Source organism: Silurus meridionalis, chromosome 15 (assembly GCF_014805685.1).
Source record: "Silurus meridionalis isolate SWU-2019-XX chromosome 15, ASM1480568v1, whole genome shotgun sequence".
NCBI lineage: Eukaryota > Metazoa > Chordata > Actinopteri > Siluriformes > Siluridae > Silurus > Silurus meridionalis.
The window spans coordinates 18173773-18198105 of NC_060898.1; the positions used below are offsets into that span (position 1 = coordinate 18173773).

Here is a 24333-nt window from a genome sequence, read left to right on the forward strand (position 1 = left end):
ATGAATGTGTTCAAAGAAAGTTCGGTCTTAAAGAGGTATGAGGACCATATCAACTTTTTGCTCGCCGTGCAGCTCGAGTCCATAGGCTGTGCGCAACTGCAACGCCAGGCGCGAGGAACGGCTCCTGATCACGCGCAGCCGGAACAATAGCGTGCCAACGCGTTCACGTGCACCTAACGACAGAAAAATAAACATCACTGCGAAAAGTGTTACGTTTTTTCCCCCACGCAAAAAAAATAAAATAACACCGTGTAAGAAATAGTGGGGTCTTTGTCACGGTTTGTTCGTGTTCTCTCCGTGTGTGTGTGTGTGTGTGTGTGTGTGTGTGTTTGCCCCCCCCGTTTTCCGCCCTCGCGCATCGCGTGGGAAAAACTCCAGTTCGGTTTTTACGTGAAGCTCCAAAAATCTATGAAATGTGTTTGCATGCTCGTCTCCGTGAGCGGGGATGTAGAGGTGGGATTGCGAGAGCGGAGAGGGTTCGAGAGCCCACGCGTTCAGGCGTCCAGGAAAGGGGGAAAAAAAGTGCGTTTGGACGTGATTCGCCGACCTGCTTCGGCGCGCTCTCGCCTGGCTCAGGAGCTCGGCGCTTTTTTCCCTGGGAGCGCACGGATCGTGCGTGACGTGGATCGGCGCGGCGGTGGATCGGATCGGATCGGAGACGCACCGCTCGCTCGGACGGACACTCGGAGCCCTCCCCCCCATTAGCTCGAAGCCGTCTCGGTAGGTGCGAATAATAAAAAAAAAAGAAGAAGGAAAGGAAACAGGGGACGCGTTTATGCGAATATGCAGATTTGTAGAAGGGGCGGGTGGACAGGGAGTAGAGGGGATCATAGTTTGGTGAAGTCTCAAAAGTTGGCGTGTCATCTTTACTGATGATCAACTGGTCTGGGGTGAAGGAGAGAGGGAGAGAGGGACAGACAGTAAGAAATAGACTGAGAGGGAGAGAGGAATGGTTCCGCCGTGCGCTCACGCCGCCGTACCCCGACCGCCGGCACTGCGCTTTTACGCCGCCGAGCCCAGACAAAAGGTATATATTTATATTCGAATGTCACTCGGATTTCGCTACCTGGCTTTTTTTGTACCTGATGCATTCCTGGCTGCGCGTAAAACACCCGTTTCCTTCCTGTTTTTTTTGGCTGTTTCAAGTATAAGATCTGTACCGAACGCTTTAAAACCCTGCGTTTGATATTTACCGGGTTGTTGTGTGTCTGTGCGTGGGGGTGTTTTTCCCCCCTCCCTCCCTAAAAGATTATCACGAGGTTTTAATTGCCTGGTTGGATTATTGTTTTTTCCAGAGGACACTGGGCGTTATTGCCGTCTCACCGTGCCGGGGGAAAAAATATTTGGCACCGGAAGCGCGCGGAGGAACCCTGCGTGTTTAGGAGGACAGGTGGGCTCCGGGGTGTGCGATGATGCGCCGCTGTACGGCAGCGGAACTTTCTAAGAGCAGCGCACCTGTGCAGCATGGAGACCTTCTCTAGATCAATCTCGAATAACGCGGAAAGCCGTGCAACTAAGCCTTAAAGCGCACAGGAAACGTGTTGCTGAGCGAGTTGAGGATATATGATGAGTGCCCGCTCGCGCGCGTGTGTGTGTGTGTGTGTGCCTTGATCGCCGCTCATCTCGCCATCACTCATTCAACTTTGGTCATTAACTGGACAAGTTTTCATTTCATTTCAACTCGATGCTGAAAGTGTGGATGTTGCTGACGCCTGAACGCGCGTCAATTGCTCCTTCACATCAGCGTGTGTGTGTGTGTGAGCGCGCTTGTGTGTGCGTGCGTGTGTTAAATTGAGAGTGTGAGGGAGTGAGGGTGGTGGTGGTGGTGGCTGGGGAGGTGTGTGTGTGTGTGTGTGTGTGCGTGTGTGAAATTGAGAGCGTGAGGGAGTGAGAGAAGGGGGGCAGGAGTGTGTGTGTGTGTGTGTGTGTGTGTGTGAGAGAGAGAGAGAGTGTGTGACCGCCCGTCTTTAGGGGAGTGATGCGTTAGATTCCGCATTACCTGGACTAATAAGCATCTGCCTGCGTGACGTCTCGAGGCAACCTCAAGTAGATTTTTCCTCCTGCTTGTGCTGTCAGGCTCGCAGGCAAGAGGGCGTCTCAACACTCTTTTTTTTTTTTTGTTTTGGGTCATTTTATTGTGCAAGTGAACTGAATTTTCTCCTTAAAAATACTTACACTATTGGAAACACACACTGTCTAATTATAAATAGGCTACAAATTGAGAAATTGATAAACAGCACACAAACAACAAACAACAACAACAACAAAAAACACACTCAAATCCAAATCATCCTGTTATTGATTTCCGTCTCAAAGCTGGAGATGTTGGGATTAATGTGGCGCGTGTACGTGGACGGCATGGGGCGTGCAGAGGAGCCGGTTCTGATGGGTTGGCTCTCCTGCAGAGGAAGACCAATTACCGACACACACACACACACACACACACACACACACACACACACACACACACACACACAAACACACACACACACCTCCAGGGAGGAAGCGCGAGCTGTGGTTACGAACAGCTTCTTCTGACGGGATCGGTGTAGTGCTGAAAAACTGCTACAGTAAACAAGGGGAATGTTTCTGCGCAAGGGTGCTGGCTGCTTTTTATAGTCTTGTACACACTTTGTAAGCATGTAATAACTCGACACCGTAGGTGGAAGGCTAGAACATGTGTTATTACACGCTTATTACATGTGTACAACGTGTGTGTGCTCATGTTTTAGAAGAAATATATACAGCAAGTATATATATGTAGTATGAGGATTTCCTTTCTAGTTGAATATTAATCAGGTAAATGAAGTATTTAATTAAGACAAAACGTCTATTTAAGAATTGAACTGAGAGCAGTGACAGTTCCCGAAGCTTCCATATAACTTTTTAAGTATGGCTTACACCAGGGATGCTGGTGACATGTCTGCAGATCTTTTTGATATGCTCAGTTTTTATTTAAAAAAAGGCAAAAAATTTTTATGCCTTATCTTAACTTATCCAACTCCTTTTAAAAATCAGCTTAGCCCTAAACATTTTGTTAGCTTTCAGTCAGGGTTCAATTCTTAGAATGTGGATATTTGCCTCTCACAATGGGATATTACATCATGGTTTAGTTTGTTTTTCTCTTTAACAGGCTACCAGTGAAGATACGATATAGACCATGTAAACCATAGCCAGTACCTTTGAAAGACTTTCTATACAAACATTATTTCATGGAAGTATTTAAAATCTTTAGGATTTATTTGGAATGGAATCAATACCGAACTAACTTTGATTGATTTGCAGTTGAGCACTTTATTTATTTATTTATTTACTTATTTTTGCCTTGTCATCATTTTTTGTCTAAAGCACTTTTACCAAAGTTCCTCCCAAGACAGTTCTAGAAAACTTCAGTCTGTTTCACAGTTTATGCTTCAAGGTTTCATTGGACACTGCTTAATTGGGTTTTGGCCTGAAGGGCTTGTGGCATAATGACCTGTTACCTGAGTACCTCAGCCCGCTTCACCTGGTTTTGCCAGACTCTTATATAGCCAAATAATATTGGTAATGATGTGCCCAGCCTGCTTAGATTAATACTTACATACTTTATATGGTAAAACATAAGAATATAACAGCTTTCTGGTTTTAATGAACCCTTTTACACCCAGTTTCCTTTCGACACGAATAATGTAATGTAAACCTCACAAATATAATCTTTCCGTCTTTTTTTTAAAACTTACAGCAAAACTATGGCAAAACCGGATTCCCAATGGCTTCCTGATGGCCTTTAACAAGGAATCGGTGGATTTTCTCTGAATTCTTTTGCATTTAAATTGATAATTTCATGGCCATTACAATGGATGCTAAGTCTGAGGGCTTTCCTAGTAATGATTCAGTTTCAGTTCATTTACTTTATATAAATGTACAGTGCTGTTTAGGTGCTAGTACAGTAGGTAAATATACTTCCTTTGTAGCTGTGACCTCAGTTAATGCAATTAACCTCATGTTTAATTGCTGTTAATTAATGTTGTTTAAGGGAACCATATATCCTTGAACTAACCAACAAGACACATGATTGTTTATATGTATTGTAAAAGCATAAACCATAGTGATTTGAAGAGACGTGATTTAACTAGTGCACATTCAAGGAAATACCCGTGTAATTATAAATTGCTTTGTGATGATAGTGTTGTATTAACCGTGTAATTTTTCCTTGTCTTTTCAACCGAATAATTCAGAGTATTTAGGAAGGAAGACGTAGACTAATGCCGTAAATACCTTTATTCATTCGCTCTTGGGGTCATGTGTAATATTCAGTGTGTTTGTGAGACCGAATGCTATAAGTAAAACAGCTATCAGGAAGTTCCTCATAATTAGGGAATGAGAAAGTGCTGTACTCACACTATACCATTGTTGTACACGTTCACATAATCTATAATAGAGTTTGTAGTCCAGTGCCCAGGAACTAGCTTATCTTATATCTGTATAAACATTAACAAATTGAGAAACACCAATAAGCAGCTGTTTAAAAGTAAAACGTTTAACACATTAAGGAAAAGGTGTAATGCAAAGGTTAGAAAAAACCATAGTGCTTTGTCATCTGTCATCATTGGAGCTGTACAAATGGTGTGGTGAATCATATTGTCACAAAGCTGTTATTCATCGTAGAATTACAGCTGTCTGAAGAAGAAAGAAATTTAACAGCATGTTTACTCAGCAACTGAAAACTCAGTATATCCTCATAAGACTGATTTAATTTAGACTGTAAACAGGAAGCAAGGCTAGGACAGTTCCCCAAACTCACCGCTGGAGGTAACACAACACTAAACCAGACTTTCTTTTATTGTGTTTTGCCTCAACATATGATGACAAAACTGAGGTGCAATTGGCTTATTATGTTGCTTCTGATAACAGGATATACTTATCCTTTGTCATTCAACTCACCCTCAGATTTATTTTTTGGATATGTCTTTTTTGCTAATTACATCTCTTTGAAAACCCTTTTCTATCGGAAACTGGATACTCAATGGCGACGCAATGGCAACAACAAACCAATTTTATTCCAATTTTTGGATTTAAATGAATCATGTTCGTGTCTGACTGCTTCAATACTAATGATTCAATTAGTTTCTGACAGCACCATATGCAGATCTATTGCTTTAATGAACTCACACCACATGAAACTATGTCACTATCCAGGCATCCTGTTTGTCAGTTTATTTTTATTTACAATTTTGTCTTTTATGCTCATTTATTCAGCGATACATTCATCCTCAAATCCATATGCTGGTATGGTTATGTATGGCTGAATATTCTCCCAGGTCAAACTGATATATTCTTTTTCTGTGCAAAAGTCTTGTCTTTGTCTTTGACCTTTCTTCGACCTCTTGCTATGAGTCACATGGTTGTCCACATGACTGCACAGTTAATAACTGCTAAAAGGCATTTATTCAGCTCACGCTGAATTTCTGAACACAGGTGGGCTGAGGAACTCGAGGCTCTGAAAGGCACTAACACTATCACATGTACTGTACTCTTACTCCGATATTGTGTAGGATGTAGCCTGGTTCACAGATTTGGGGGAACAGTGTACGAGATGGAAGGGTTTATTTATTTTTTTTGGACAGTTGAAGATTGGGAAAACATTGCTTAATTCATTGGCTAAATCTTTGTGCCTACTGTAGCATCAAATTTCCTTATGGTGACTGAGAATAGTGGAACCTGATGTGGCCTGCTAATGTTGAAACCCATCCTACTTAAGATTCAAAGCAAATGTGCATTCTGAGATGTTTTTCTGTTCACCAGACTGGTAAAGAGTGGTTCTTTGAGTTAACATAACATTTCTGCCAGGCATCTTTTGTGTAGACACTTTTTGGAAGATTAACACTTTTGTAACTAGTCTGTCTGGAACCAACAACCATACCATAGTTAAAGTGACTGAGACCATATTTTCCCAATTTCCCCAAAGAGGTTTAAATATTAGCTGGAGATATTGAACTGTATCAGCATCAGTGTATGCTTTGTGTGGCTTTCAAGTAATTGGAAAAATCAACAGGTCTATTGGGTGTAATTAATAAAGTGGCTGATAAATTTGTAGTTCAAATACTACAAATTTATACTGAAAGAAGTAATACTGAAAGAAGATCGAGAGATACTTTGCTGTCTCATATTCTCTTTCAATGCGTGAATTGGTTCCAAAAGATGTGTTAATGGACAGAGGGAAATCAAAAATTACTTGCTGCTGAGTGTGGCTCTTTATAACTGATGGTTCAGTAAACAGCTAGTGTTTATAGATAGTCTATTTTTTTCTAATTTTTAATGGTGCCAGCAATTGCTATGCAATTATTTATTAGTTTTAACCATTTGTTATTAAAATAAGAACACTTCCATATTAGTTTTAAGATACTGAATATCTTAGTAGTCATTAATATATAAAAAGAGGTTGTTTTTTTTTAGTCTGACTGATGTTTTACTCTAAAATGCTATCAGGGTTTAAGAAATAATCAATAAAACTTTTACAACCAGACACTTTATATACTATTGTGTGTACATTTTAAAACAATTACTTTATTTAAATTGATCTAATCATTCTAGTCCATTTTCATTGTCTTCTAATGGTTTTTGTTTTCACCTCAAAATTAAGTGTACTTGGGAAGTTAGTTGGGGAAGTTAATTAGGGAAGAAGAAGCTCTTGGACTTTTGATAAGAAAAGTTGTGAGATCAAATCCCATCACCACCAAGCTGCCACTCCTGGGCCCTTTAGCAAGGCCCTCAACTGCTCAGTCAGATGAGGTTTGGATTAAGGGCATCTGCCAAATGCCATTACTTTAAATACTTCAAATGACAGCATTGCACATTGCACAGCATCATGTTTGGCCTTTACCTTACATTACACCTGTGATGTTAAAAGATTGAACTATAAGTACAGTTGATGACCAATCAATCCAAAAAGAGAAGAGCATATGTTTGTCATGTTGTTCGAAGCCTGGAGAGGTGAAACATAGCCTATTAACAGATTAATGTGCTTTCTAACGAAGTTATAAACAAACCAAGGTTTTCAAATTTATAGCAAGACTGACCCAGATAAGAGCCCTATTCTAGATGGTAAGAATGGTGTTTGGGGGGGATGGTTGGTCACTGATGGTGTGTGGCCAATTGTTGGCTCCATGCAACATCTATGCGAGTGGAAAGGATTTTAAACGTGCCATGTTGTTGTTCTCCGCCAGAAATCAGAATGCAAAAGAACTCAAAGGCTGCCAGCGATGAGCTAGCAAGGTCTTGGTAAGACGTGATTTTTCTGAAGTTTTGAGCATCCAAATGAAAGTGTTGGCGCACAGAGCGAGTTGAACGGATAAGAAATGTGGCGGTGGGGTTGTGCCATGGACCCGTGAGATCTGTGTGTGATGGGGTTGGCTTGGCAGGCGGGAGGCGAAGCTGCCTGGCTCAGCGTGGCCACTGGTCAGGAACAGAACGAAAGAGAGAGAGCGAGCGAGAGATGGACTGGCTGTGGTCCACTGGCGCCACAGACCCCTGAGCTGGGGAGAATGCGGGGGCTGCGCTCCTGCCTTTGAAGCTTTACCTCCCACTAATTCTGGCCTTCCAATTTCCACACACTGCGTAGACACCCCCCCCATCCACCCGCTTAGCCCTCCCTCCCCTTCTCTTTTGTTTCCCTTATAAGGCCAGGCCTGGCCATTTCCTCAGCGGGATTGTACATGTATGCGTGTCCGTGGTCATTGTTTATGGCAGTAAAACTGATGAAAAACAATAACAACTCTTTTTTTAATGAAAATGTTTGCGATCAAACAATTCGCATTTAAATTCGCAAACAATTCGCAAAAGATGTCTCCAGTGTCATTCACTTCACAGGTGTTGCTAATGTCTGCAGATAACTTGTTGCACAGATTTGTGTATGTTTTATATTATAACTCTTAGCTCAGCTGTTAAGTATTTTAGCCAGCAATGTGACTGACCGATCCACTGCCTGATAGACCTCATTAGAGGTGCAGATTCTAACACGACGGAGGAATGTGACAAGCAAGACGTGACGTTTCACTCTGGAGAAGTCATGAAACTGAGTCCTAGTACGTGACTACAGAGATGAAAACATGGCATATTATTAGGAAAGAGTTTATAGACTGTGTGCTCTAATGTGTGTGAACGTGCATTTATGAGAACCTGAACAAATTACGGCACCCATTTTTTAAAAATGTACTGTATATTAAATATGAATGTGGACAAACTTCCATTTTATTTAAGTTACAAACTGCATTAAATAATAACTGTCACTTATTTAATAATTAGTATGAAATATTAATTGTCAGTTAAAATACACTGTGTGACTAAATCTGAGCTAAATTATGAAATTCTCTTACTGTTACCTTCAAATTTATGTCAACTTGTTTCTAATGTTAGCATTGGTAGTTAGCAAAGGCTTATTTGTTCTTAAAACTTTGTGTCTGCTTTCCCAAAAGCACTGCCAAAGTATAAAAAATTATACCTGCTTCACTACATTGCATTGATCTACACTGCTTTTAAAAACCCAGGTCCTGAATCATGTCTGTTAAAGTCTGACTCTATCAGTTGTACTCAATATCTTTGTTTAGCTTAACTTCGAATGATGAAGGTATACCTCATCTCAGAGGTGGCAAAATAGATCTGACTGAAGAGCTGTATTGCTATGAATCTTCCTATTCAATATTGCCTTACAAATAGGTTCTATCTATTAGGCTAAACTAATGTAAATGCTGACAAATGATTCTAAAGGACTCTCAAACTTTTTAACAAAGCCTTTGGTTAACTGCTAAATATTTTATATGCAAAAAAGATTCTCTAAAAGTTTCCAAAGGGAAACATTTGTCTTTGTTTCAGGAGGTTTAATGTAGATAAACTAATATATGTTTTCTTTTTCCTCCTTTTTCACTTCTTCGTGGTAGTTTACCAGTTGCCAGTAAGAAGATGACGGCTGAGGTCTAAAGCTGGTTGTAAAGTGGTGCCAGGGCCTGGCTGCCATTGGCTGGCCATTTTGTCGAAGAAGAGGCTTCTCCCTCATCTGGGTATCTAGTGGACTGAGTGTACTATCTGGCTCCACCTTTGCTAATCTTCTGTCCCCTCCCCAACCCTACCCCTACCCACCCACAAACACACATACACTCACACCCTGGGGCTGGACCATGTCTGGCGGACGGCCGGAGGGCAGCCGGACACCCGAGGCCCAGGACAAGGACAAAGATAAGGACAAGGAACGGGAGCAGAACAGCTGCAGAGAGAACAGCCCTGTCATTGAGCGCCGCAATCGCAGCGGCATCATTAGCGAGCCGCTCAGCAAAAGTCTGAAACGGTCTCGCACTCTTTCCCAGTACACCGCCGCTTGCCCACAAAACACCAACGGACTGAGTCATAATGGCCAGGCCAAACCCAAGGTCCAGCCTGGCCAGCAAAATCAGCAGCAACAGCAACAGCAGCAGCATCCATCGTCCACGGCTTCAGCTCTGGTCCCTGCCAAAGCGGACCGGAGCCTGGAACAGGCACTTGAAGGACACAACGGCCTACTACACTTTGCCCAGGCAGCAGCGTTGCTTAAGCGTGCAGGCATGGAGCACATGCTGCTCCCTGGAGGCATGGGTGCAGGGGCGGGAGTGGGTGGAGTGGGCAATGAAGCAGGCTCAGGTGACCTGGAGGGTGCATCAGCAGGCGACACTGTGGGGAGCCTTACGGACTTCCCGTACGGCATAAGTGGCGGCTTTCCTTTCAACCCGGCCGGGCTTTTCATCATGACGCCGGCCGGTGTGTTCCTTGCTGACAGTGCCCTGCACATGGCTAGCCTGGCTGAGTATCCAGCACATAGTGAGCTGGCCTCGGCCATAAATGCCGGCAAAAAGAAGCGTAAACGCTGCGGCATGTGTGCGCCCTGTCGGCGCAGGATCAACTGTGAGCAATGCAGCAGCTGCCGCAACCGCAAGACGGGTCACCAGATCTGCAAATTTCGCAAGTGTGAGGAGCTAAAGAAGAAACCATCTGCTGCACTGGAGGTAAGAAGAAAAACACTGCTTTGTTCTGGAGGGCAGTAGGGCAAATGTATTCTTAGTAGAAATTAGTGGTATTTTTGTTATAAGACAGATACAGAATGACTATTCTGTGAAATCTTCAAACAATTTGCTATATGCCAAAGTAATCCTGCTAGTGTATCTTTTTTGTGAATGCTTTATCTTGTGCATGATACCAATATTTTTTGGTGCAATGAGTTCTAATAGACAGCTCATCCACTTTTTCAGAGGAAGGGCTTTACACGGTAAAGGTAACTGAACTTTGCAGAGAGCCTATTCCCTTCCTGGAGGTCCAGATTGGTGGGGTTAAAGAGGCAGGTGATGAGGCTTTGGGGTGGCAGGTGGCAGTGGCAGGATTGGGGGAGTGGGTGGAAGGACAGACATGCACCATGGGGACTGCTCTAATCTGTCCACCCACTGTGCCTCACGTCTCTCTCCACACAGCCTGCCTCACTGACAATGCTTGCTGGAGAGCTTTTTGGTAGACTTCTTGAGTATACAATTAAGCCCAGCGCAATTTCAAGACTATAGAAATGATAAGTTTGGAAGGTGTTTGTGTGTAAAGTCATAAAAAAAGGCTGGTGCATATGAGATGGACTCCTGGAAAGCATGTGCTTATGCATGAGTATAATAATATATAGTAAGTATGTATGTTTGAAGTAGGAAGAGTAAATTGCACATTTGTAAGTTGTGTTTGACATGGTCCATCTGGCCAAAAAACTGTCATCTGGAGCACCAGGTGCTACAGATGCCCTCTGTTTCTAAGTCTCCAGTCTCTTTTGCCCTCCAAACTTTTTGCTAAGGTCACCTAAAGTTGATATGGTTTTATTTCTCAGACTATGACATGTGTCATTTAGTTGTTCGTTTGATTAAGTGGAACTTGCTTTAATCATAACAAATCAGTATAAAGTTTGATTCTCTGTTAACACTTTAAATAAAGAACAATAGAATATTTCTGGGTAAAGGCACAGCCAGTCGTAAGGCACACATTCATAGTATGTGTTATTGGTTTTAGCAAGCCATTAGGTAACCTTATTTTGAAGCAGTAAACAAAACACTAAACTACAAATGTTTTAAAAATCTGTTCAAACATTTTTTTTAGAAAGTTAGCTAACTCTGTGAATTGTGTGTATCTTTGAGAATTATACTCACTCTTATTGAGGTGGTCTTATGTAAGTTTTTGCTCCTTTCAGGTTAATTCACACCCCATATTTTTTATAAAGCATTCGTGACAATTAGCGTCAATTTTACAAATGTATCTTTCCATGCTGTGAGACTTTGTTACCTGTGCTTCTTGGCTTTTTTCTATTCAGCTACATAAAAGTGAAGTGTAAATGTCATAGAGATCGACAGACTGACATTTCGTACATGCTGGAAACTTAAAAATAATACCGTTATTAGCTAGATAGTCTATTTGGTTTTGTGGCTAGTCATGGGTTAAATGGAATACTAGGATCCTATATGATATGCTTGTCCAGAAAAAATGGTACTCAAAAGAGCAAAACGTAGCCATTTGAACATTAACTAAATGCTAATAATGTGTATTCTATAGGCCACTATGTCTAAAATAGACATTTAAATATTAGCTTGCTGTGAATAGCATGTATCTTGGCATGGTTTATTTTTCTTTTAGTAGTGAACCACTTAACATTGGATGAGTATTTGAAAAAAGGTCTGTCCTTTTTGTTTGTTTGTATGTTCATAGGTCATGGTAATTTAGGCTAGCATGTAAGATAGCAAAAAGAGGAATGTTGAATGGCTTTCTGCCTAATGTATATATTAACATCATCCAAAAACTCATTAAATATAACTGGGATCAATATTAGGCTGATCAGGGATTCATTTGCCATTTCGCATAATGCATGCTTTACTGCTTGTGTTTATTTAAAAATGAATGCATTTAGCCCTCTAAGACAGGTTAAAAGGCTAAATAACATTTGACAGAGATACTAATAGACAGGTAAGATTAATGTCACTAACGCTTTTAAGAGTGATAGAAAATACCATAATTATTTCAGGCTGATCAGGTGGCCAGATGTTTTCCATATAGAACGTGTGTAATGAGTAATAAATGCCTTACAGCTTGTTCATCTGAGGATCTGTTTCAAAGGCTGAATAGCATGCACCTGGCCTTTAAGGCAGCACACATTACACAAATAACATAACGGTAAACACAATTTCTGAAGACATTTTAAAGGGAAGATACATCAGTATGAGTTAAAAAAAATATCATTATTCCAACTAGCTTCTGTATATGCTAACTGCTATCTTTCTCATTCCTTCTGGCAATTACTTAATACCGCTGAATGATGTTAAGTGACATCAGTTAAGTGTGATGATAAGCATTTCAGAGCCAGGGTGGACAAATATAATTATATTTATTAGCTAGCCCACAGTTCATATTCACACATGCTGCTAAGTCTCATGTTTTTGTTGCCTGAAAACTGACTATAAAATAGTAGTTCTCAAAGAGAAACAAAAGCATGTGCAGTTATGTAATCTTGTCTGAAATGTAATTGCAAAGTGACTGAATGTCGTAAGCAAAAGCAAAAATGTCGTTATAACTTAGTCCAATGTAGTCAGCCACATCACGCATTACATTATGTGTGTGGTGCAGTCGGTACAATTTTATTACAGTATCGAGGTGAAGCGTGCAAATACAAAGATACAAATATAACCGTTTCATGGACTTTAGAAACGACATATGTTGAAAATGCTTATCCATTTGGCAGGTATGAATTAAAAATTTATAGCCCGGATACAAAATGAGCTTAGTGATTTGTCCTCTTCTGCAGTAATAATGAAAGTACATTGAGCTATTTAGTGGAGTATAAGTAACCATTTGTATTTAAAAGTAGAATTAAATTGTAGAGCTAACAAAACAATTATACTGGGAAAAAGGCTGAATGATTAAATTAGCATGCTGGCTTTCTACATTATAGCTCTTATCTCATGCTTAATATAGTATTACTTGTGTTGTAGTATTATTATATTTCTTTTGCCATTGTTGGAAAGCAATAAATTCAGATTTTTGTAATTACATGTAAATGGATAACAATGTATTGAATGTGTAAATGAATGATATCCAAATGGAACCGGTTCAAGAGTGTTAATATGCAGATTATGCATTACCTCCTCTCTGTGAATTAACTCAAGTTGAGGTAGTATTAAATAGGTGATGAATACGCGAAGGCACTAAAGCGAGCGTACCTTCTCATCCAGAACATGAGCTATGTAATGCGTCATCATTTTGGCACTAATTAATGGTTTTCAACAATTACGTGCCGATACATATGGGATGCTGGTGTATTAACTTGCCTTCTGGGATTATCCTCCTTCAAAATGTATTAAAAGGCCCTGTGTCAGTCAGAGAGTGACTTAATATCGTTTTTATAATGACATTATTACAAGTGCATTAGACGTTTGTAATCTGTGTAAAATACAGTGTGTTTATAGAGTATAATTTACATTTGACTGGTTTGTACAATTTGCACAATTATTATTATTATTAAAAATGTAATAGTTCTTACATTCTTATATATTTGATAGATAGATAGATAGATAGATAGATAGATAGATAGATAGATAGATAGATAGATAGATAGATAGATAGATAGATAGATAGATAGATAGATAGATAGATAGATAGATAGATAGATTTATTTCCCATTGGGATGAATAAAGAATCTATCTATCTATCTATCTATCTATCTGTCTGTCTGTCTGTCTGTCTGTCTGTCTGTCTGTCTGTCTGTCTGTCTGTCTGTCTGTCTGTCTCGCTGACTGGCTGTCTGTCCGTCTGTCCGTCTGTCCGTCCCTCTGTCTAGGAAAGGCTTGCATCTTTGGTTGAAAACTAATAATGCCTTTGGTTCTGGAGTTCATATGTTGAGAAATGGATTAGTTTAGATCAATAGAGGTAAAATATCCCAAATGTCGTTTTCATTGTTTTAGGGAACAGTTTAGTAAGTCCACTTTGAGTTTTATGTATTTTCATATGGACTCTTTATTACTCTTTATGATTTTGAAGTACTTTATTCTCATTGTTTCCAGCATTATAATATCTCTTTCTGTCTCTTTTCCCCTCTTTCTTTCTCTCTGCCTTATCTCTTTCCTCTCTCACTCAGCTTTGGTATTGAGGATTTTGAAACACAATGAACTACTTATTACTTACTAATTATTTAATCATCCTTTCAACATTGAAGATAATAAAGCATGCATTGAGCCATTTAAACGTTTCTGCCCTAACCTGTCTCAGACAACATCAGATTTTCCCCCAAGGTGCTGCAAAATTGCGTTCTAGAATAATTAGAGTTTGTTTTTTTTTGCCTAGAATTAGCACACAATGGTATCATCCACTGTAATGGCATAAGGACATGCTGACATAATTTACTTCAAATTAAGTGTAAATGACTAACTTACACTCAACATATAATTTGTGTAACAGGTTTTACATTTTCAAAGAGTAAAAATCAACCACAATATCATAGGAAAGTATGAGAAAAATGACTTGTTTTTCTCTCTGTGACGTTCAGCATACTTGGATGATGCAACTGTTGAAAATGTCACATGTGAAATATTCTGAATATTTCTATGGGGGTAAATGTCTACCTCGAACCTTTTATTGAATATTATTTCATATTTTTCATAGGCTATAAAGGACGAATCATTAAAAAGGATATCTCTTGGATGTGCTTTGCACATTTATTCATGATTTTTAAAAAATTGTAACGATTGCATTCCAAGGTAAAGTGTGATCTGTACAGGAAAAAATATTTGGTTGGTTTTTAAGCGAAAGTAGATTTGGGAGGTGTTATTAGCGTTGCAGGTTATTTACCTGAACCATGCAAACACCGTTTGTTGTGAAGGACACTAGCTAAAAATGTTCAAAATATCTTTTAACTTTACATACTTTTTTGTTAAATGTTATGTCAGTGATGCACGACTCGTCTGATGTCCAAACGTGGGGCGATAAGGCTGTCTCAGCACTTTACATTGTAATTCTGCCTGCCACCAAACTTCTAAATATGCATCACTTTCGTGATCTTGTGTCAAGAGAGGATTGCTCTGCAGGATCCTGATAAAATAATGTGTCTCTGGAGATGTTCTGATACACTGATACAAAGCCTTGTGAATAACAAAAGGTTTGGAATTGAAAATGCTTTGTGCATGCAAGACTTTTTTTTTTTTTTTTATCACACCCTGCCAATTTTTATTTTTATTTATTTTTTACTTTTAACTTTTGGTGCATGAGCTTCATTAACTTTGATTTATTTGCTGTTGATGACATCCATTAAGCAAGTTAGAAACTTTAGATGCACTTGAGTCGTTCGCCAGTCTTCAGACATGACAGAGAATAGGATGGTGCCTGGACGTACCAAAGACATACAGACTTACCAGTGTAATATCGCTTTCATTTCCTAAGCTGCTATAATAGCTGGAAAATTGGGTACAGCGTGAAGCTGAAGCACTGCTTTAGGGGCCACTTTGTCTGTGTGTGTGGAGTCAAACAAGGTCATGGTGTGCAATGGGATCAAAGTGCCATCTTACATTACAGTAATTAAACTCGCGCAACGAGCCTTTTGTAAAACAGGTGGCGGAAGCATTTCAGTCGCCTTCCTCAACGTCTCTACGAAGGTTTTGTGTCTGTTCTATCGCTCTCATGACTCCAGGTTTTTTTCCCCACAGCTCATCAGACGTGTTACCTGTTAGAGTAATTCCATTATTAAACTGTACAGACTGAGCATGTGTTTTGACAAGATGCACAATTGGTTGGCTTGCAAAACGGCCATTTCTTTCTAAACAAATACTAATTCCTGGCACAAGCCCAGAGTGATACAGTTGGCATACATGCCGACTCTAATTAAGATCATTTGAAGCTGAAATTAGTGAGCACATAAACATAGCACGTTGTATAGATGTGAATGTGCAAATATTTGAATGTGACAGAATGGATGTTTACATTTTTGAGTATAATGTTGGATCAGAGCGAAATTGGCACTTTATCGGTTGATGCTTTGTTTTGTTTTCAGTCTGGTTTGCTGAGGGTTTTCTAAAGATAGTTAGGGGGACCAAAAAAAAAAAGTAAATAAAAAACAGGATTTATGGGTCAGAAATATAATCACTGTGTTAAAATAAGCAAAGAGATAGAAATAGCAAAATATTTCAAAGGCCCTCAATACGGAGTCAGTGCTAAATAAATACAATAATAAAATGAACATTTTTAAAATTTTATTTTCTTATATAATTTTGTGAATTAAATCCAGCATTTCATTTACTTTTACAAAAATCTTTCCAGTTTTGCAGTTCTGTTGTTTGTGCCTCATGTCTTATTTTAGTAAAAAAAAGTCTGTCCTGCAACCCATAATACAGAACTTGTTTGCTCACTTCCTGCACTTGGGTCAATTCAGGGTCAAATCGCTTTCTCACTGCAATCAAACACAGTGGCCTGAGACCACTTTGCTCAGATGGTCTCGGACCGGTTGTTTTAGTCCCCACCTGAGTGTGATTGCTGTGTTGTCACCTGTCCGAACGAACCGCACCAAGGGTTGGACTGCACAAGGGTTTGACTCAGACAGTGTAAATGCTGCATATTTGAAAGCGCTCTAGTTAGACCATGGAGCCTGTTTGTGAATCACACTATAGTTCCTCACCTGCATGGATCCATATGGATTCTTGTGTTTGTGAAACCATCTAAGAGTGTGGGCTAGTGACATTTGTGGCCTGTGTATAGCAACGTATATAGGTGTAGGTATGGGTGTGAGTGTGTGTTTGTAAAGGTGTTGGTGGGGTTAGGAGAGAAACAGACAGAATAGACAGAGGGAGTATGTGGGTATTGCTGCAATCTTTGTGGGGTTGGTGGATCTCCAGGTTTCATCGTGTGTATTGTTGCCTGAGTGAAGGCCGTATAAAACCAGTAGAGAGAGAGAGAGAGAAAGAGAGAGAGAGAGAGCATGTGAGTGAGAGATAGTGATAGAGAGAGGAGGGGGTGGTGTGCAGTGCGCCACCTCACACCTCTCTGATGTGTCTGAATTTATTTTGGGATCACTCAGTTTAAACAGCAATAGGAGAAGCACAGGAGAATAAGAACTGGCCAGAATGGCTTGACACACCCTTAAACCAAGACTTCCATCAATACTTAAAATCCTGACTTACCCCAACACCTTTTCTGGGACCTACTTTAAAACACCCCAAAATGTATTCTGACACCTGACCCAGTGCTAACGCCGACGCTTTTCTTGATTATTATACCAGCACTTATCCTAAAACTTATCACACTGCTAATATCAAAACTAATTACAACACTTGTCATGCTTGTGCCCTTACATATTATTCTAATATTAGCTTACCCCAACACTTATCTCAAGACCTACCACAATACTTAGTTCCTCTGAATATATATCATAACACTTTTATCTCATTGCTTACTCAGTATGTGTAACAGTGTTTATCCTAATGCTTAATCAAATGCTTGCTTCACCATTTATCCTGGTGCTTTGATTCAAAACTCAATGTGACACCTACCCCATGACTCCTTCACTCCCAACACATTCCGCTTTATTGACGCCACCATTTACACCACCAATGCTTTTCTTACATTTACTAACTCCCGACCTAATGCTTGACCCAGTGCGTATTACAGCAAGTAATTCAATGCCTATCCAAAGCACTGGTTCCAAATTTACCCAAATGCTTGACCCAATATTCACACCTACATTTATTCCAATGCTGACCCTAATGCTTAGATCAGATCTCAGAATTTCTTCTAGTCCTTGGTTATACAGACACTTCCTCTGTGTGTTTAAGTGTATTGTGTTCTTAATGGGTTGTTTGTTTACATTTACTGTACATTAACGTCACGATGGGTGCTCACTTTCCCGACTCCATTCCAAGTGTAGATAATAAGGAACGGGTGCTCTGTTTACACAACTTGCTTTGTGTCTTTGCGTCATTTGAAAGGGTGATTGATGTAATATTAGGCTGTATTAAGACCACAGGGTAAGGAATCTCTTAGCCACATGTATAAAACAACCCAAAGTGTGTTTAGACCGTCTGACATGCTCTTGTCTGTGTGTGAATGAAGAGGATTCACCGTTTATTTCATGCTCTATAGAGTCTCTATAGTGAGGTGCAAGCGGGATGAAGAGTAGGAGACCACCCACAGCAGGTGGAGCGCTGCTACTTTTATTGTAAAAATCAATGAGCTGAGATCAAAATCTGATTTCAATAGGGACAAACGTGGGAGGGTCACTGGGCTAGGAGTATCCAACTGCTCCTCTCCAAGACCACGTGACAGCCTCCACTATTTACACAAAGCATGGGTCAAAGATCATGGGTCATGGGTCTTCACTAGTGAGTGAGTCTTGTGAGAGGGTAAGGCATTTTTATGCTGACTTCTTAAGCAGCCGCTGGTTCGTAGGTCACTATTGACATAGCGCCAGTAGTTTATGTGTAACATGCTGATGACAAGCAGTTTAAGATGTCTCAGACGTGACATCATGACATCATAACATGAGATGGACATTTTTCTCCACATTATTTTAGTTTTATGAAATCAGAATGAGATCAGAACTACACGAGGACACTTGTTTTCCAGCCATTCTAGTAATGATTTCTAATGTTTCTTGTTTCTTTTTCTTTATTTGTCACCTCCAAAAATGGTTTGAGATGAGGAATTTGAATCTTCGATCACATGCTGAATTGTAGTAAAAAGGAAAAAAGTTGTGAAGTGAGAAAACAAATGGTAACTCTGGATTAAAACGAACTGACAAAAACTTTATAGTGATGGACAAATTTAGATATCAAATTCATAATTCACAACATAACAATTTTGAAATTCATACTTGGCAAAGTAAGCTATCGATATAAATGGTGTGTTTTCTGATTTCCTGTTGTTCCTTGTCATTGTTTCCTATAAATCATGGAGGTTGTTCTTGTTTTGTTTTGAAAATTAGATGTATTCCTTTTATTCTCAAAGTGTCAAATCAGAACAGTGTAAAAATTTCTGTTGCCTGTTGATTATTCTGGAAAGTGTAGTCAGATTTAACATGAGTAAAGTTTATAGTGCTTGTGTCTGTTTGTGTATTTATTTGTGAATGTGGGTTACTCTGACTGAGTGAGATTGTGTGGGCTAGTGTGTGTTTGACTCTGTGTGTGTGTGTGTATGCAAGAGGAGACATGTGAGCTACTCTTGGCTTGGGGCAGTGTTAGTGAATGTGTGAGATTCTCTGCCGCAGTAGTGTTGCCTTTGGGAGGGAGGCGACAGCTCATCTCCACAGCCATGCCTCAGTACACACAAGCCCTGCCCTAGTCTCAATACCAACTACCGCACCTACATAAACCCTCGATATAGCCTACTACATCCAGACGTAGCCTCAATACAGTCTACTACATGCACCACACAGTCTCAGTATGTACTAGTACACAAACACATCCTCAATACTCCCCACTACACCTTTTACCAGCTTCAGTGCACCTTACAACATCTTTGCATAGCCCCGTTACGCAGTATACCTACACACACCCTTAGTACATTATACTCTACATTGAAACAGCTTTAACACTCAATACAACATAAGAATACATCATCAAAACTCAATACTGCATCTGTGCCAACTTCAATTCAGCCTACTGCACCCTACACACAATCTCAATACAGCCTACCATTACTAGTATATACAACTTACTGCAACTTTGCACGCATCAATACTCTATAGTATACCTTCACACAGCCACATTTCAAATGGATACACCTCAATACAAATCTGTACTCAACACTGCACGTACACACAGCATAATTTCTCAATACTGCATCTACACAAAGCATAAATACCCAATACTGCAGTAAACAGACAGCACAAATACTTAATATGGCACCTACACACAGCCTCAATGCTACAGTTACTGCCAGTCTTAGTACTCAAATGCACCAACACACAGCACCAATAGTCAATATTACACCTATACACAGCATAAATACTCAATACTACAGTTATAGCCAGTCTCAGCACACAGATACAGCACACACACACAGCATTAATAATCAATATTACACCTATACACAGCATAAATACTCAATACTACAGTTATAGCCAGTCTCAGCACACAAATACTGCACACACACAGCATTAATAATCAATATTACACCTATACACAGCATAAATACTTAATACTACAGTTATAGCCAGTCTCAGCACACAAATACTGCACACACACACAGCATCAATAATCAATATTACACCTATACACAGCATAAATACTCAATACTACAGTTATAGCCAGTCTCAGCACACAAATACTGCACACACAGCATCAATAATCAATATTACCCTATACACAGCATAAATACTCAATACTACAGTTATAGCCAGTCTCAGCACACAAATACTGCACACACAGCATTAATAATCAATATTACCCTATACACAGCATAAATACTTAATACTACAGTTATAGCCAGTCTCAGCACACAAATACTGCACACACACACACACACAGCATCAATAATCAATATTACACCTATACACAGCATAAATACTCAATACTACAGTTATAGCCAGTCTCAGCACACAAATACTGCACCTCCACACAGCGTTAATATTTACTACTTGAGTACTCATTAGTACTCAGTACTACATGATTACAGACCCTCAGTTCTCCATACTGCATCCATTAACAGCCTCAATGTACCTGGGTACACCCACAAGCAGTCTTTCTCTATACTCAGTACTACAACTTTACACTGCCCTAGTACAGCCTACTACACCTTTTTCTGCTCAAACACTCAATACTACATCTTTAATGCAACATGCTCCAATAATACACACTTTTACACAGCCTAATACACCTTTACTTAGCTTCAGGACAACCTTCTACACTTAGACACAGCTTTAATACACCAGACTTCACTTTCTCACAACTTCCATACATCCCAATTCATCTACACACATCCACAATACAGCTTACTACAGCTGCACACAACTGTAATACACCACACTTTACCTCCTCACAGCTTCCATACACCAGTAAATCTATTCAGCGCCTCAAAACAGCCTATTACAGCTGCAAACAACTTTAATACGCCGCATTTCACTTTCTCACAGAATCCATACATTCCAATACATGTACACACAGCCTCAATACAGCCTACTACATCTACACACAGCCTTAATACAGCTTACTACAGCTACAAAAACTTTAATACACCACACTTCACCTTCTTTCAGCCTCAATACTCATTACCTCACCTACACACCGCATAAATACTTAATATTGCACTTACAGAAAGCCTTAATACTCAGTGCTGCAGGCATACACAGCCTTAATACTCCATACTAAATCTATGCACCAGGCTACACCTAAATACTTAATACTACACCCACACAGATCCCCATTACGCCTTTATGCAGCGTTACTACACTACTGCAATTTTGCACAGGCAAAATACTCAATACTACACCTACATACAACCCCAGTATTCAATGCTGCACTTGCCTGCAGGCACAATAGTCAGTCTACATCTACACACACTTTTTCTGTTTGCCTAAAGTGTACAACTAAATTTTTTCATTGAATACATTTAGAAACTGTGAGCCGTACATTTTCCTTACTCCCATCTCTGTCACACACGTGACCTGAAAAGAAACTGAGGGCTGAAAGTGCATTGATTAATAATAATATATAACTTGGTAAAGGATATGTTGACCAAATGTTTTTCAGTATTATTTGTAATTAATAATTGGACATAAATTAATCTTGATTTAAAAACACAGTATTTTTTTTTTGCACAAGAAGTGATATAGGCATTTTTTAAAGACCTTGTCAGTATTGATAGAGCAGAATACATGATTAATACCAGAAGGAAAAGTCCAGAAAATGAAAAGCCCTTATATCTGATTAGTCAATACAGATACTATACATTTTTGAACACCAAAATATTCAACTAGATATTGGACTAAATGGGAATTGAAGTACTTCCTGATATTTGCCTGTTAAATTTTTAGGCTGACAGAATGTCCAAAATGCGCTGTGCTAGGCTCAATACAACACGTACCTACGGCTACAAAAAAACTATACAGCACCTAGTGTTCACACAGCCTCTATACTCAATACACACCTACACACAGTGCTGCTGCACTCATTTAGCTGACCACAGCCTTGTCCCAGTCTGTCTGGGATTCAGAAGCAGGCTCTGGTAAACAAGGCGGGTACGGAGGGGAAAGTAGAAGCGAGACAAAGAGACACAGATAACGTGAGGGAGTGTCATGAGTGTGAGTAGTGGGGTGAGAGCTCGACGTGACTGCGTGGTGACTAAATAATAAATGTGCCATATCAGGTTTCACGTGGAGCCAAGGCCATGGCCTGTGGCTGGGGGAAGGGAGGAAGGACAGGAGGGACAGCACATATGAGATGCAGAGGTTTTCAGCAGGAAAAAAAAGAACTGGAAAGTGGAACACAGGCAGACAGGAAATAAAGCCAACTTTCTGCTCGCATAAAAGACTAAATGCTATAGCACCTTCTTAAAGTATGATGTCTTAATTGTAATTTCCTGTCTTTTTTTCTTCCCTTCTGGTCTCTTCTTTCTCTAAGAAGGTGATGCTGCCGACAGGCGCGGCGTTCCGGTGGTTCCAGTAGGGCTGCGAACTCTGACCTTCACCCAAAGCTCTGCCATCAAGTGCAATGCTAACTCTTGCTTGGACCGATTCCAACACCAACACTGGCTAACAAGCATACAAACTACATCAAAAAAAGAGGAAACAACCACCAGAAACTTAATATAAACACACAAACACGAACACGAACACACACACACACACACACACACACACACACACACACACACACACACACACACACACACACACACAGTACAAGAAAGCAGAAACACTAAAAACGTAATCAATCGAATAATGGATGCACCTACTTATTCCTTGAACCAAAAATTAAACATAATGAAAAAAAAAATTATGGCAACTTTCATTCCCTTTTCTATGTTTCCATTTTGGTACCTTTTTGTCCTTTTTCCAGCAGGTTTTTTCTCTCGCTTAAAACATTGGAACAGTTCATTGCCAAACAGAAATGACAGACTTGAGTGTGGACAATCAACAAAAATTTCTGTGTTTGGTGTTAATGTCGTTCACGTGTGGAAAGATACAGTACTTGTGTAGAGAATGTAAATTTTACAGCTATATTTTAAAACTAGTGGCTCATGGCAAGCACTATTGTAATTTTAGCACCGTTGTTCTTACTTCAACCTCTGTATTTTATTGATTTTTTTTTAAGTTGATTTGAAATTTATTGTTTGGAAAAACTGATCAATGTTTGTCATTTATGAAAAAAAAAAGAAAGAAACTATTTCAAGATGTAAAAATATCCCATTTTTCTAAATGGAAAGAAAGAACAAATATATGTTGAGACCCCACAGTAGTGTATAGTCAGGATAGATGACTGTTGTACATGTGGGGTTGCTACTAATGGAAGCTCCTTGACCGCCAAACCATCCATCTGTCCTAACATTGAAGTCTGCACTGTTTTGCTGTACGACCGTGGCCATACTTTTTGTTACAACGTCGCCAGTGTGCAGGTGTGAATTCATCCTCCTAAGCACTTGGAGACAGCACTTCTTTCTCTGCCCAATTAAACGCACTGAAAATTATTTTTATTTTTTTTTTTTTTGTTTTGTTTTGTTTCTTGGTTACTTTTTTTCATGACATTGCCAGTAGCTACATCTTTTAAAATGAACAGCGATGTTTGTAATGGAATTAGAAGTATGGGCTGTTTTTTTTGTGAATAAAAACAAATGCATGTATTTGTGTCAAGAATTTACAGCTCTGTCTACTTGCATGGGTTTTTTTTTTTTTTTTTTTTTTTTTGTTTTTTTAAAGAAACAATCACAAATGCTTAAAAAAAATACCCCAAGAGTATGGAAATGTTTACAAATCTTATAGGTTGTTCAGTTTTCAAAAAGGTATAAAAAAAAATTATAATAAAAAAACGATTCGACAAGAACTGTCATTTTGAAATGCAACCAAGGCCTGTGATGTTATTTCGGGAACGGGAGGTTATAGTTGCTTAGAGCATATTGACCTAGACGTATAAAATCGTATAGCGTATATCGCATTAAATAAAGCAGAGTGCTGTTAACCGAGGACAGATATGCAGAGCAGACCCAAAGAGATGCTCCTGCATTACCGAATAAATCTCTTTCTGTGACACAGTCTGACATTTACAGGTAAAAAACACAATTAGAAACGGATGAATAATTGATACTGAGCCAGTATCTCCGATCCACAGCCGGGGTTTTCTGAGCAGG

The 24333-nt window shown here is 39.6% G+C and overlaps 1 protein-coding gene across 6 annotated transcripts; it reads left to right on the forward strand.

Moving 5' to 3' along the window:
• Positions 1–397: 397 nt before the first annotated feature.
• On the forward strand, positions 398–24048 carry cxxc5a (CXXC finger protein 5a). Of its 6 annotated transcripts, XM_046868252.1 has the most exons (4): positions 747–1027; positions 1296–1390; positions 8916–10010; positions 22611–24048. In XM_046868252.1, exons 3-4 carry the CDS (start codon positions 9153–9155, stop codon positions 22653–22655), a joined length of 903 nt encoding a protein of 300 aa, XP_046724208.1. In that variant the 5' UTR covers positions 747–1027; positions 1296–1390; positions 8916–9152; the 3' UTR covers positions 22656–24048. The 6 variants fall into 6 exon arrangements, with proteins under 6 accessions (XP_046724207.1, XP_046724205.1, XP_046724210.1 ...); XM_046868251.1 differs by lacking the exons at positions 747–1027; positions 1296–1390 and adding an exon at positions 398–724; XM_046868249.1 differs by lacking the exons at positions 747–1027; positions 1296–1390 and adding an exon at positions 398–720.
• Positions 24049–24333: the final 285 nt, after the last annotated feature.